This window comes from Oncorhynchus clarkii, chromosome 16, assembly GCF_045791955.1.
Source record: "Oncorhynchus clarkii lewisi isolate Uvic-CL-2024 chromosome 16, UVic_Ocla_1.0, whole genome shotgun sequence".
NCBI lineage: Eukaryota > Metazoa > Chordata > Actinopteri > Salmoniformes > Salmonidae > Oncorhynchus > Oncorhynchus clarkii.
In genome coordinates, this window is record NC_092162.1 from 53,833,010 (window position 1) to 53,847,897 (window position 14,888).

At 42.5% G+C, this 14,888-nt stretch overlaps 1 protein-coding gene across 3 annotated transcripts; it reads right to left on the reverse strand.

The window, feature by feature from the left end:
- Nucleotides 1-5,180: 5,180 nt before the first annotated feature.
- Nucleotides 5,181-12,273, reverse strand: LOC139368731 (interleukin-17 receptor B). Of its 3 annotated transcripts, XM_071108024.1 has the most exons (9): nucleotides 12,102-12,265; nucleotides 11,997-12,024; nucleotides 11,545-11,673; nucleotides 11,339-11,445; nucleotides 11,069-11,186; nucleotides 7,502-7,522; nucleotides 7,363-7,410; nucleotides 6,363-6,467; nucleotides 5,181-6,269 (listed from the first exon to the last, which is right to left on the reverse strand). In XM_071108024.1, the coding sequence occupies exons 1-9, from the start codon at nucleotides 12,189-12,191 to the stop codon at nucleotides 5,593-5,595; spliced, it is 1,323 nt and encodes a 440-aa protein (XP_070964125.1). In that variant the 5' UTR covers nucleotides 12,192-12,265; the 3' UTR covers nucleotides 5,181-5,592. The 3 variants fall into 3 exon arrangements, with proteins under 3 accessions (XP_070964125.1, XP_070964128.1, XP_070964126.1); XM_071108027.1 differs by lacking the exon at nucleotides 11,997-12,024 and having other exon boundaries at nucleotides 5,312-6,269; nucleotides 12,102-12,273; XM_071108025.1 differs by lacking the exon at nucleotides 7,502-7,522 and having other exon boundaries at nucleotides 5,459-6,269; nucleotides 12,102-12,256.
- Between the last annotated feature and the right edge of the window lie 2,615 nt (nucleotides 12,274-14,888).

Consider the following 14,888-nt stretch of genomic DNA (forward strand, 5'->3'; position numbering starts at 1 on the left):
TAATTTTTTATATTTTCTACATTGTAGAATAATAGTGAAAACATCAAAACTATGAAATAACTAGGAATCAAAAAAGTATTAAACAAATAAAAAATGTTAGATTCTTCAAAGTAGCCATCCTTTGCCTTGATGACAGCTCTGCAGATGCTTGGCATTCTCTCAACCAGCTTCACATGGAATGCTTTTCCAACAGTCTTGAAGGAGTTCCCACATATGCTGAGCACGTGTGGAGGCCAGGTCATCTGATGCAGCCCTCCATCACTCTCCTTCTTGGTGAAATAGCCCTTACACAGCCTGGAGGTGTGTTAGGTCATTGAAAAACAAATGATAGCCCCACTAAGCGCAAACCAGATTTGATGGCGTATTGCTGCAGAATGCAGTGGTAGCCATGCTGATTAAGTGTGCCTTGAATTCTAAATAAGTCACGGACAGTGTCACCAGCAAAGCACCCCCATACCATCACACCTCCTCTATGCTTCACGGTGGGAACAACACATGCAGAGATCATCCGTTCACCTTCTCTGCGTCTCACAAAGACAAGGCGGTTTGTACCAAAAATCTCAAATTTGAACTCATCAGACCAAATGACAGATTTCCACTGGTCAAAGGACTCGTGTTTCTTGGCCCAAGCAAGTCTCTTCTTCTGATTGGTGTCCTTTACTAGTGGTTTCTTTGCAGAAATTCGATCACGAAGGCCTGGTTCATGCAGTCTCCTCTGAACAGTTGCTGTTGAGATGTGAATGTTACCTGAACTCTGTGAAGCATTTATTTGGGCTGCAACTTCTGAGGCTGGTAACTCTAATGAACTTATCCTCTGCAGCAGAGGTAACTTTGGGTCTTCCTTTTCTGTGGCCGTCCTCATAAGAGTCAGTTTCATCATAGCGCTTGATAGTTTTTGGGACTGCACTTGAAGAAACTTTAAAAGTTCTTGAGATTTTCCATATTGACTGACCTTCATGTCTTAAAGTAATGATGGACTGTCGTTTCTCTTTGCTTATTTGAGCTGTTCTTGGAATAATATGGACTTGGTCTTTTATCAAATAGGACTATCTTCTGTATAACACCACTACCTTGTCACAACAGAATTGATTGTCTCAAACGCATTAAGAAGGAAATAAATTCCTTTGTTAAAACACCTTTGGCAGCGATTACAGCATCTTGTCTTATTGGGTATGACGCTACAAGCTCGGCATACCTGTATTTGGAGAGTTTCTCCCATTCTTCTATGCAGATCTTCACAAGCTATGTCAGATTGGATGGAGAGCGTCGCTGCACAGCTATTTTCAGGCCTCTCCAGAAATGTTAAAGTCCGGGCTCTGGCTGGGCCACTCAAGGACATTCAGAGTCTTGTCTGGAAGCCACTCCTGCGTTGTCTTGGCTGTGTGCTTAGGGTCATTGTCCTGTTGGAAGGTGAACCTTCACCCCTGTCTGAGGTCCTGAGAGCAGGTTTTCATCAAGGATCTCTCTGTACTTTGCTCGATCCTGACTTGTCTACCAGTCCCTGCCGCTGAAAAACATTCCCACAGCATGATACTGCCGCCACCGTGCCTCACCGTAAGGAGGGTGCCAGGTCCGGCCAACTGGCCAGATAGATACGTCCGACTAGGTAGGTAGGTCGGTCCAGGCAGCTGGCCAGGTAGCTTGGTCCGGCCGGCGCACCAGATAGGTAGGTCCGGCCAACTGTCCAGATAGCTCGGTCCAACCAGGTAGGTAGATAGGTCTGATGAACAACTTTGGACCATTGAGATGCAGCCTTAGCTTGGTAACAACAGATGTATTCTGGAAACTGTAATCCTCTTATTTCACATAAGCACAAATGTATTTTAATTTTCAATTATTTTGTTGTTGAAGACTGACTACACCAAATAAAAAAGACAGTGGTTCATCAGACTTTGGTGTAGGCTACAGTAAATTCTGACTCAGGTCCCCTTCCCAGTGGCTCACGTTTGTTTCTAGGCCATAATATGTTCCCTAAAACTGAAAAGAAAACATGTAGAAAACGTATAGTGCAAATCAAATCAAATGTATTTATCTAGCCCTTCTTACATCAGCTGATATCTCAAAGTGCTGTACAGAAACCCAGCCTAAAACCCCAAACAGCAAGCAATGCAGGTGTAGAAGCACGGTGGCTAGGAAAAACCCCCTAGAAAGGCCAAACCCTAGGAAGAAACCTAGAGAGGAACCAGGCTATGAGGGGTGGCCAGTCCTCTTCTGGCTGTACCGGGTGGAGATTATAACAGAACATGGCCAAGATGTTGAAATGTTAATAAATGACCAGCATGGTCAAATAATAATAAGCACAGTAGTTGTCGAGGCTGCAACAAGTCAGCACCTCAGGAGTAAATGTCAGTTGGCTTTTCATAGCCGATCATTAAGAGTATCTCTACCGCTCCTGTTGTCTCTAGAGAGTTGAAAACAGCAGGTTTGGGACAGGTAGCACATCCAGTGAACAGGTCAGGGTTCCATAGCAGCAGGCAGAACAGTTGAAACTGGAGCAGCAGCATGGCCAGGTGGACAGCAAGGAGTCATCATGCCAGGTAGTCCTGAGGCATGGTCCTAGGGCTCAGGTCCTCCGAGAGAGAGAAATAGAGAATTAGAGAGAGCATACTTAAATTCACACAGGACACCGGATAAGACAGGAGAAGTACTCCAGATATAACAGACTGACCCTAGCCCCCCGACACAAACAACTGTAGCATAAATACTGGAGGCTGAGGCAGGAGGGGTCAGGAGACACTGCGGCCCCATCCAAAGATACCCCCGGACAGGGCCAAACAGGCAGGATATAACCCCACCCACTTTGCCAAAGCACAGCCCCCACACCACAAGAGGGATATCTTCAACCACCAACTTACCATCCTGAGACAAGGCCGAGTATAGCCCACAAAGATCTCCGCCAGGACCAAATTGTAAAGATAGGTAGGAGCAAGCCCATGTAATGCTTTCTAAGTATGATCCCCAATCAGAGACAACGATAAACAGCTGCCTCTGATTGGGAACCATACTAGGCCAACAACGTTGTTCACAACGTTGACATCACCAAACCGCTCGCCCACACGACGCCATACACATGGTCTGCAGTTGTGAGGCCGGTTAGACGTACTGCCAAATTCTCTAAAACAATGTTGGAGGCAGCTTATAATAGAGAAATTAACATTTAATTATCTGGCATCAGAGCTGTTGCCAGAGAATTCAATGTTAATTTCTCTACCATAAGCTACCTCCAACATTGTTTTAGAGAATTTGGCAGTACGTCTAACCGGCCTCACAACTGCAGACCATGTGTATGGCGTCGTGTGGGCGAGCGGTTTGGTGATGTCAACGTTGTGAACAGTGTGCCCCATGGTGGCGGTGGGGTTATGGTACGGGCAGGCATAAGCTACAGACAATGAACACAATTGCATTTTATCGATGGCAGTTTGTATGCACAAAAATACAGTGACAAAATCCTGAGGCCCATTTTTTTAAAGGTATCTGTGACCAACAGATGCATATCTGCATTCCCAGTCATGAAATCCATAGATTATACCCTTATACTGTATGGATAGATGCTGGGAGATGAGAAGCAAGTACAGGGAGTGAATATTTGTCACGCCCTGACCTTAGAGAGCCTTTTTTATTCTCTATTTGGTTAGGTCAGGGTGTGACTTGGGTGGGCAAATCTATGTTTCCATTTGTTGGCCTAGTATGGTTCCCAATCAGAGGCAGCTGTTTATCGTTGTCTCTGATTGGGGATCATACTTAGGCAGCCCTTTTTCCCACCTTAGATTGTGGGGTCTTGTTTGTGTGTAGTTGCTTTCTGCACTGCATGTAGCTTTACGTTCGTTTTTGTATTTTGTTGTTTTTTCGGTGTCATTTAAATAAAAGAAAATGTACGCCTACCACGCTGCACCTTGGTCCAATCAATCTCTAAATGATTGTGACAATATTGAATGAATAAACAGAAAGGAAACATAACACAAACAGTGTCTGTACAAGGGACACATAACGGCATTAATGCTGGCTTGGGAAAGAAACTGAGGCAGTGACGGATATAGGGGAGGTTATTAATAACGTAATGGAGTTCAGGTGAGTCCGAGGAAGTGCTGATGCGCGTAATGATGGTGACAGGTGTGCGTAATGATCAGCAGCCTGGCGACCTCGAGTGCCAGAGAGGGGAAGCAGGAGCAGATGTGACAGTACCCCTCTCTCCCAGGGGCGCCACCTGGCGTCCCACCTGGGAGAGCCTGACGAGCCGGCTGAGGCGCGGGAGCCTGACGAGCCGGCTGAGGCGCGGGAGCCTGACGAGCCGGCTGAGGCGCGGGAGCCTGACGAGCCGGCTGAGCCGCGGGAGCATGACGAGCCGGCTGAGCCTCGGGAGCATGACGAGCCGGCTGAGCCTCGGGAGCATGACGAGCCGGCTGAGCCTCGGGAGCAGGACGAGCCGGCTGAGCCTCGGGAGCAGGACGAGCCGACAGAGCCTCGGGAGCAGGACGAGCCGACAGAGCCTCGGGAGCATGACGAGCCGGCTGAGTCGCGGGAGCCTGACGAGTCGGCTGAGGCATGGCGTGGGAGCCTGCCGAGCCAACCCAGGCTTGTGAACCTCTCGAACCAGCTGAGGCATGGGAGCCTCTCGAGCCAGCTGAGGCATCCCCGGTTGCTTCGGCAGCAGCACCCGGACCCGGCATCACCAACAAAAACAAAAAACTCCCTGATGCTTCAAATTGTGGAGTCAGAATTCTGTAAGGCCAGACGCTGGGAGACGTAAAGCAAGTACAGGGAGTGAATATTTAATGAATAAACAGACATGAAACAAAACACGAACAGCGTCTGGACAAGGGACACATATCAACATTAATGCTGTCTTGGAAAGAAACTGAGGCAGTGACAGATATAAGGGAGGTAATTAATAACGTGATGGAGTCCAGGTGAGTCCGATGAAGCGCTGATGGGCGTAACAATGGTGACAGGTGTGATAAGCAGCCTGGCGACCTCGAGCGCCAGAGAGGGGGAGCGGGAGCAGACGTGACAAAAACATTTATTTCAATTGACTGATTTCCTCATATGACCTGTAACTCAGTAAAATCTTTGAAATTGTTGCATGTTGCATTTATATTTTTGTTCAGTAGAAATCAGGGGAAAAGTAATTCTGTAGTAAACAATTAGACACAAATTTATAAGCATCTGAAATCCATATGTTGTTTTTGAGTAAGATTTTCCATTTAATTCAGTGTGTGAAAATGCACATCGTATCCAAAATGTGGTACTACAGAGCTTTATAAAGGAAAATAAAGTGTAATATTGTATACTCATTAAAGTTAGTCAATAATTAGATTCAAGTATTTATTTACATAAACAAAACATTCAATAAGTATATAAAAAATGTCAACACCATAGAATATTTGTTTCATTTCCAAAACAGAAACATTTGATGAAAAATAACATATTAAACTATTTAAAAAGCAATCTTAAAGCTAAGTGAGAAAAGTTAGCATGCCCTAATTTTTGCAGTCCCACCGTTCTACAAGTGGTCAAAAGAGAGTTTTTACTTAGATTATTTTCACATTACTATTTAAGCTCTGGATTTGTCATCACACCAGCATCATCAGGTTCTTACAGTCTAGCCATCAATTTGGTCAAAGGAGCTGCCTCCCCTGCACCTCCTGGCTGAGAGCATTGCCATGCCTCTAACTGCTGCACAGCCTCTTTCAGCTTCCCTGTCGCCTTCTCCCCATAGGCCAACCCTGATCTGAACATTAACCCTGGTCTTTTGGAGCCCTGCTGATGCAAGTGTCTACACAGTTTCTCCAAGTCCCTGTTCAGACTAAATTCCCTACAGGATGTCAATTCCACAGGTAGGCCGCTCCTCTCCGGGGCCTTGCCTAGGTGCACCAACCAGAACTTGGCCAGCTCATTGGGGCACTGAGCGTAGCTTGCCACCATGTTGAGCACCAGAGGAAACAGGTCATGAGCCGCGGCTGGTACTGTGTGTTCCCCTGGGCCAGTGTGGCAGTGTTTGGGCTGTGGGCTTACAACCATCACCCTGGCTACGGATTTGGCTTGATCTGCTAGCCAGCGCATCGGGCCCTGCTCTGCCAGCCTGCCACGCTGCCACATGTCGATAGCCACCTGGCAGTCACCATGCCACTGGAGGAACTCAGCAAAAGCTAGCACAGCTCTCTGGAAGACAGGGTTTTCTGCAGGGTACACTACCAGCACCGACACAGTGACCTCAGTTGCCTTCGGCAGCTCAGTGAAGTGGGAATTTGAGTACCTTCTATACATTTGATCTGGAAAATAAATGAGAAAGGAGATAGTTACTTCAAAACAAAGAGTTTGTTCAATGTTGATTCCTGAATTTAAAGAGATCCTGTTTAGCTTACACAGAGTGAGAGAGCAAGCCACCAGTACCACGAGCCCAGCTAAGCATCCAAGATAGACTATTGGAAGGCTTGCTGGTTTCCCCTCATCATCATTACGGGTGGTAACTGTAATGCAAAAAACTCCAGAAGATTACATTTTACCCCAGGAGACCTATTATGGGTGGTTACTGTAATAACACTGCATTTTACCCCAGGATACCCATTTCGGGTGGTTACTGTAATAAGACTACATTTTATCCCAGGAGACCCATTATGGATGGTAACTGTAATAACCCCACATTGTACCCCAGGAGACCCATTACGGGTGGAAACTGTAATAAGACAAAATTTTACCCCAGGAGACCCATTACGGGTGGTAACTGTAATAAGACTACATTTTACGAGAGCAAATTTAGCGAGAGCAAAGGATTTTCAGTGGGGCTCTATATGCCATATGATATGTAGCTACTGTATGTTCACGTCAGGGGAGCTGAGCCAGGAGGGAGCTTCAATAACTCTACATGATTCATGAGACACTGCTATGTTCACATCAGAGAATTTTACATTTACTTTTTTCTGTCCTTGAGTTGCTCTTGACTATTAATGTTCTGTATTATGTCATGTTTTAAGTTTTGTGTGGACCCCAGGAAGAGTGGCTACTGCTTTAACAGCAGCTAATGTGTATCCTAATAAAACACAAAATGCTAATCAATCTCATGGACAGAATCTCCCTATTTATCTACTTGGAGAGGTATATTATGATAAATCATAGAAATTGTGTTTGTATAGACATAGCCATTTTGCTAATAACCTTTGTCACAAAGTGTTGCAGAAACCTAGCAAGGAAAAGCTTCCAAGGCAGGCCTGTGAGGAACCTGACTGTGTGGCAGGGAGGACATTCAGAATGACATTCAAAGCTTGTCCAACCAGGAATATTGTTGCCATCACAGAGTGGTGGGAGGCACCAGCATGTCAAATAGATCACAGATGTTCAGACACTCAAAAGACTTAAAGATCTTACCAGATATGGGCATCACAGTGGGGTTTGAAGTAGGCCAAGCCAACTCAGCTTAAAAGAAAAATAAACAAATACCACCTATCAAATACATAGGAATCCCTGCACTTCAAATCACATGTGTCAAATGAATCAGATTGCTCACCTGTGTCGTCATTTGATGTCGCTGGCATAAAATAGAATGGAAATGGTTAAACAAAGCCCAGTCACTTTAATAAACAAATATAGAAATGATTGAACATGAGGTGCTAGCTATAAAGAAAAACATCTCAGCACCATGATCTCAGGTGTACACTATCGTGGCACACACAGCCGCAGCCCCTGCAATGGGGACACCCAATCTCCCCCCATTTTTTTTTAGGGGGGGGGGGGGGGTGATTGGGGTTCCCCCTGAGGTTGACCTGTAGATACAGTGCCTTGCGAAAGTATTCGGCCCCCTTGAACTTTGCGACCTTTTGACACATTTCAGGCTTCAAACATAAAGATATAAAACTGTATTTTTTTGTGAAGAATCAACAACAAGTGGGACACAATCATGAAGTGGAACGACATTTATTGGATATTTCAAACTTTTTTAACAAATCAAAAACTGAAAAATTGGGCGTGCAAAATTATTCAGCCCCCTTAAGTTAATACTTTGTAGCGCCACCTTTTGCTGCGATTACAGCTGTAAGTCGCTTGGGGTATGTCTCTATCAGTTTTGCACATCGAGAGACTGACATTTTTTCCCATTCCTCCTTGCAAAACAGCTCGAGCTCAGTGAGGTTGGATATGTAGCATATGCACACATCATAAGCCATGAACACACTGGCAGAAGAGGCAAATAGGCAGGAGAGACAATTGCCTCAGGCTTCACATCATCAAGGGGCCTCATGAGCTGGGCATGAAAAACAATCATCTCCGCTTGAGGCCCCTGCATGCTCCACTCTGTTTATTTTTGTTAGTTTTCAATCCACTGCATCCCTCGTCAATAGTTACCACAGCCACAAAATCATAATTATGGCTAAACCCTGCCTTTTTAAAATGTATTTTTATTTTTTACAATTGATCTACTTAAAATCTGATTTTAAGCCTAACCCTGACCTTAACCCTAACCTTAACCAGACTGCTAACCTTATGCCTAACCCTAACCAAAAATACCAAAAAGCTAATTTTAGTCTTCATGACTTTTTATGACATAGACAAAAATGACTTTGTGGCTGTGTTAACTAGTGACAACGGTGGAAGGTGGCAGAGCTACAGCAGTGTTTATCAGACATCCCGAAAATCGATGTTCTCACGAAAAAGTCTGTAGCGTCCGAACCGTTTCTGCTACACACTAATATGACAGAAAGATTAGACTCATGAACACGTTGGGATTCTCTGTTTTGCTCCATGACTCCCTCAAGTTTCACGGGACTCGTCTGAAGGTAACCTGGTGCCTGCTGAAAAATGTATTGAAGTGAATAGGCCATTTCCACATAAAAGGTATACGAGTAATTCCATTATAAAAATTATGTATTTATTTTTCTTATACAGTGCATTTGGAAAGTATTCAGACCCCTTCCATTTTTCCACATTTTGTTACGTGACAGCCTTATTCTAAAATGTATTCATATTTTTTCCCCCTAATCAATACCCCATAATGACAAAGTGAAAACAGGTTTATTTATTTTTGCAAATATATTATAAATAAAAAACAGAAATACCTTAAATAAGTATTCAGACACTTTGCTATGACACTCGAAAAAATTGAGCTCAGGTGCATCCTGTTTCCATCAATCATCCTTGAGATGTTTCTACAACTTGATTGGAGACCACCTGTGGTAAATTCAATTGACTGAACATGATTTGGAAAGGCACCTGTCTATATAGGGTCCCACAGTTGACAGTGCATCTCAGAGCAAAAACCAAGCCATGAGGTTGAAGGAATTGTCCGTAGAGCTCCGAGACAAGATTGTCCATTCTTAAATGGAAGAAGTTTGGAACCACCAAGACTCTTCCTGGAGTTGGCCGCCCGGCCAAACTGAGCAATCGGGGGAGAAGGGCCTTGGTCAGGGAGGTGACCAAGAACCCAACCCACTCTGACAGAGCTCCAGAGTTCCTCTGTGGAAATGAGAGAACCTTCCAGAAGGACGACCATCTCTGTAGCACTACTCCAATAAGGCCTTTATGGTCGAGTTGCCAGACGGAAGCCACTCCTCAGTAAAAGGGACGTGACATCCCACTTTGAGTTTGCCAAAAGGCACCTAAAGAAATCTCAGACCATGACAAACAAGATTTTCTGGTCTGATGAAACCAAGATTGAACTCTTTGGCCTGAATGCCAAAGTTCACGTCTGGAGGAAACCTGGCACCATCCCTATGGTGAAGCATGGTGGTGGCAGCATCATGATGTGGGGATTTTTTCAGCAGCAGGGAGTGGGAGACAAGTCAGGATCGAGGGAAAGATGAACGGAGCAAAGTACAGAGATATCCTTGATGATTACCTGCTCCAGAGCAGTCTGGGCATCAGACTAGGGTGAAGGTTCACCTTCCAACAGGACAACGACCATTAGCACTGTGGTGGAAATGTAATATTCATTACATACTATACTGTTTAATTAGACCTACTATGTTGTTTTTACTTAGATATTATATGTTAGTATTTTGCTGGTACAGACTTGTCTTGTGTGACTTAGTCATAAGTCTGGGCATACAGATAAGAGCCGTGCGACTGCAGTATGTGACATCCTGTTTTCACAATCTACAGGAACTTAGATGTACGGAAACATGCAGGAAGGAACAGACAATTGTCAAAACCATAAACTGTCAACTTCACCAGCCTGATAAATTAAGATAGAATATGCTATATTAGATTTTAGAGTCATATAGCAAATGAGGAAAAACACAATTGCTACCATGTATACCACTTGAATGAAGAAGAAAAATGCCAATTTTGTCAACTCCGTTAAACATTAACTCCATCAGATTTGTGTCTAACGTCAACTCCGTAAGAGTGCTGACAGATCTGATAGAATGTTATGTTTTTATTGGGGATTTTCAAATGAATAATTTTCAAAATTTTCCAAATATTTGTATTGAACTTTTATTTTTAGAGGCTAAAATATGTGTTTTGTGTATCTGTTGTCAACTCCGTCAGTGGTTTGTAATATCTGTCACTGATGTTAGCCGCCTTATGATCGATTTGTTTTGTCAATATTCTGAACAAATATTTGCATCATATTTGCAAAATAATCTGAAACAATTGAAGTATTTGCTGGACCTAAGGGGTAATGTTTGCTTTATAAATGTTATTTTATATGCTAAATATTGATAAAAACGAGCATTGAATAGGGCTATAAAACAAAACCTAAAAAAGTTGTTTCTTTACATGGTAAAGTTGATACTTTGGTCTATCAAAAAATATATATTATTTTTTATATTAAGATAAATATTTATGAAAAATAAGGTACGACTGTTCTCTAAAACAGCAACATTTTCTCTAAGCCTAATGTCAAAATGTGTAAAATAGCATGACTTTAGCTATACAACTCTCTCTGCCCCAAGGGTTGGGGGGCCTTGCTCTGACCTTGCGGGGCCCAACAAATCTGTGCTACGCCACTGTAGGTATAGTCTTATATACTAGAGTATAAATTTCAGTAAGATATGCTAATTATTAGTATTCTTCTTCTTTTTTATTTAACTAATATCCCTATAAAAACATATCAATTCATTAAAAAAAACGTACTTACCATACGGTACATAACATGTCGTAAACTTGGAATAGTCGCCATCTGCCGGATTCGGAAGATTGTAAGCAGAGATGATCAGATCACCTGGTTTTGCAGGTGCAAGGTAATAGAACCACAGCTGTATGAAAAAGACATTATCTCAATGAGCCTTACCTGAATAATACAAAAAGAGTTATACATTACCTTTTTTAACTATGGCAATTATCAGCAATATAGCCACTGATTGGGATTTGAAGTTTGTTGTAAAGGAATAGGCTACAGTAGGCCCACCTGTTCGAGACCCCTGAGGTCAACTTCTTCGAAAGGTGGTTCATACCGACAGCGGTATGTATCACTATCTATATCGATCCAAGTTCCTGTGAGATAGTAAATGCTTTCTGCAAAATATATGAAGTGTTGGTATTATATGCATCACTGTTATTTTTTCAAATCTATTTCTATTAACATGCAATTAATTCCGATAAGGCTTCCCTTACTGTCGATGTTGATGGCCCAACTTATGTTCAGCCGAATAGCCCCAAAGTCTTCCGGCAGAACAGCAACTTTGAGTGCGACCAGAAAAGAAGGACAGGCGTGAGGAATCTCCATCCATTCCGGTGGTGTCACTTGGGGAAAAAATACCCCATCAATACATGACAGCATCCCACTCCTGACACCAATGTAGCGAACAGCAGCAGGTCTACAAAACACAGACTTGCTAACCACTGCTTTAATAGGAATAAGGTAAACCCTCTTAAGGAAGATTGCATTGAGCATACCTTTGCACAGGTCATTAAAATATTATTTCCTCACCCTGAAAGCAGTCTATGGATTAGTAGACTGATTTGACAGCTTGTGGATTACAGTCTATCCTTGTCACCATAATTCAAGGTAAGAACACAAATAAATAATATTGTAATCTGAGTGAACCATCCCTGGGCTAACTCACCATCTTCTGATTCCTCACATGTAACACTCTGTGGATAACATAATGAACAATTAAAAGGATTCATCTCCCAACTAAACAATTTTTATAGGATAAATAAAAACTTACAATTGTGGGTGACGGCTGAGCAGTAAGTAATTTAGAGAATATAATCAACAGCAAGGTCCTCATGACTGAAAACAATGATAACATATTCATCTGTAGTTGCAAAATGGCTAAATATCCCGTGAAAGGGTTATATAATAAACTATTGAGAACACCAAATCCGTCCGCCTACTGACGATCACTCTGTGAACCCCTTGGTTATATAGGTTGGATAGGCTACGTGCGCGTGGCACCCCGCGCGCTGGATTGTAGGGTGTCATGGTGGGACAGATCATTGTAGGACTCCTCCCACTCTGCTGCTCCCGGCGCGCACTGCAAACTAAATCCAGCGCCGGGTGGCAAGCCATCCTCGTCTCTGCAGTGTGTGACAGAATTCAAAGATCGGTCAATGCGATCAAGAATAGCGATAAGCAAACCCGTTTTTTAAGATGTCATTTCTATTTAAAACCACATAATCGGATCGAAGTTGATTGTTTCGAAATTTGAACCACAGTTCGAAGACCTATGCCATTTTCTGCATTGCCTGCTGTGACCCCACTCCAGTTTTACATCGTGTTAATGCCTGCATTTAAAAAAATCATAACAGACACATTATCTGTGTTTTCATAGACAGGCGAATTTAAAAGTAAAAAATTAAATATCACAGAAAATATAGATGATGTCGCAAACATTTCTCACTTTTAAAAAAAGTTGAAATTGTTTGATATGTTGAAACTGAAACTCGAGAATGAAAGCGTTGACGGTTGACTCCCCTTATAGCCGCCTCCCAGTATAGTCCATATAGGCTACATGATTCTCCTTGACTAGAAATGTATGATAGGCTAATATATTTATTTACCTTAATTTAAACAGAGGTCATATTGAGGCTAGTCTCTTGCAAATGAGTCCTGCACAATACGAAAACAAACACAAGTATAAACTTGCCTAGTTAAATAAAGGTTAAATAAACTAAATACAAAATATACACAACATATACACATGAAATACACATTTAGATACAAACACTGTCAATTAAAACAAACACATTCTTCATTATAAAAATCCTGTCCTCTGTCTGAATTGCCCTAGGGATACCAAAGCATCTTTTGGAGATTATTTCCAACATTGGGTGCAAGTAACTCTGGTTTCCAGAGTTAACCAACCCTCGTCATTTTAACAGTGGAGTTAGGTAAATTGGAAGCTTGTGGAGCAGGGCTTTGTAAACAAAATAGTGTAATGATGTGATCTACATGCTAATTAGAAAGAGGCAATCTGTTTATGTAAAAAAAAAAAAGGCTGCTTTAAATCTTAGCTACTTAACAAGCTCATTCGTATGTTTTTTAAATGTTAAATCATTGTCAATCCAAATACCAAGGCATTTGTATGCAGGGATTCGTTCAATTATAGAACCATCCGATGAGTGAAGATGTAATCCATGTGAGACAATCTTACGAGAACTTGAAAATAACATGTATTTCGTTTTGCCCGTATTACGCACAAGTTATAAATCACTAAGAGCTTCCTGCACAGCTGCAAAATCGGACTGTAGCCTTGTCACATCCAGGGGAAATTGTGTACATACTGTAAAAAATGTTAACAGATTAACCAATAGCATTTATATGAATAGTGAAAAGAGCAGGTCCTAGTATCAACCCCTGCGGAACACTTTTATGTACTTCAAGAAATTCGTACTTAACCCCTTCAATCACAATGGCCTGAGTTCTGTCACTAAAATAACCATGAAACCATGAGCAGGCGTCAGAACCTAGGCCAATTGAGGACAACTTGTTCAATAAAATTGTCACGACGTTCGTCTGTACGAGAGGCGGACCAAAGCGCAGCGTGGTGGTTACTCATGTTCTTTAATGGAAACCTGAACGATACATGAAATAACTTATCTACAAAACAACAAACGGAACGTGAAAAAACTATACAGCCTATCCTGTGACAACAAACACAGGGACAGGAACAATCACCCACAAACACACAGTGAAACCCAGGCTACCTAAGTATGATTCTCAATCAGAGACAACTAATGACACCTGCCTCTGATTGAGAACCATACTAGGCCGAAACATAGAAATACCCAAATCATAGAAAAACAAACATAGACTGCCCACCCAACTCACGCCCTGACCATACTAACTACATACAAAACAAAGGAAATAGAGGTCAGAACGTGACAAAAATAGCATGATCAACAGTATCAAACACTTTTGACAGATGCACAAACAAAGCAGCACAATTCATTTAGCATCTAAATAGCATCTAAATCATTGACAACATAATTAACAACTAGTGTTGTTGCTGTGATAATGCTTTGCCCTGGCCTAAATCCAGATTGATTTATGTCAAAATACCATGCACAAAAAGAGCAAAGTTGCTTATTACTGTCACACCCTGATCTGTTTTACCTGTCTTTGTGCTTGTCTCCACCCCCCTCCAGGTGTTGCCCATATTCCCTATTATCCCCAGTGTATTTATACCTGTGTTCTCTGTTTGTTTATTACCAGTTTGTTTTGTTCATCAAGACTACCAGAGTTTTTCCCCTTGCTCCTGTCTTTTTCTAGTTCCTGTTTACTAGTTTTCCCGGTTTTAACCATTCTGTCTGCCCTGAGCCTGCCTGCCATTATGTACCTTATCACACCACCCTGGAGTATTGACTTCTGCCTGCCCTGAACCGAGACTGCCTGCCGTTCTATACCTTATGGGCTCCTGTGCTTCTACATCTGCATTGCTTGCTGTTTGGTGTTTTAGGCTGGGTTTCTGTACAGCACTTTGTGACATCAGCGGATGTAAAAAGGGCTTTAT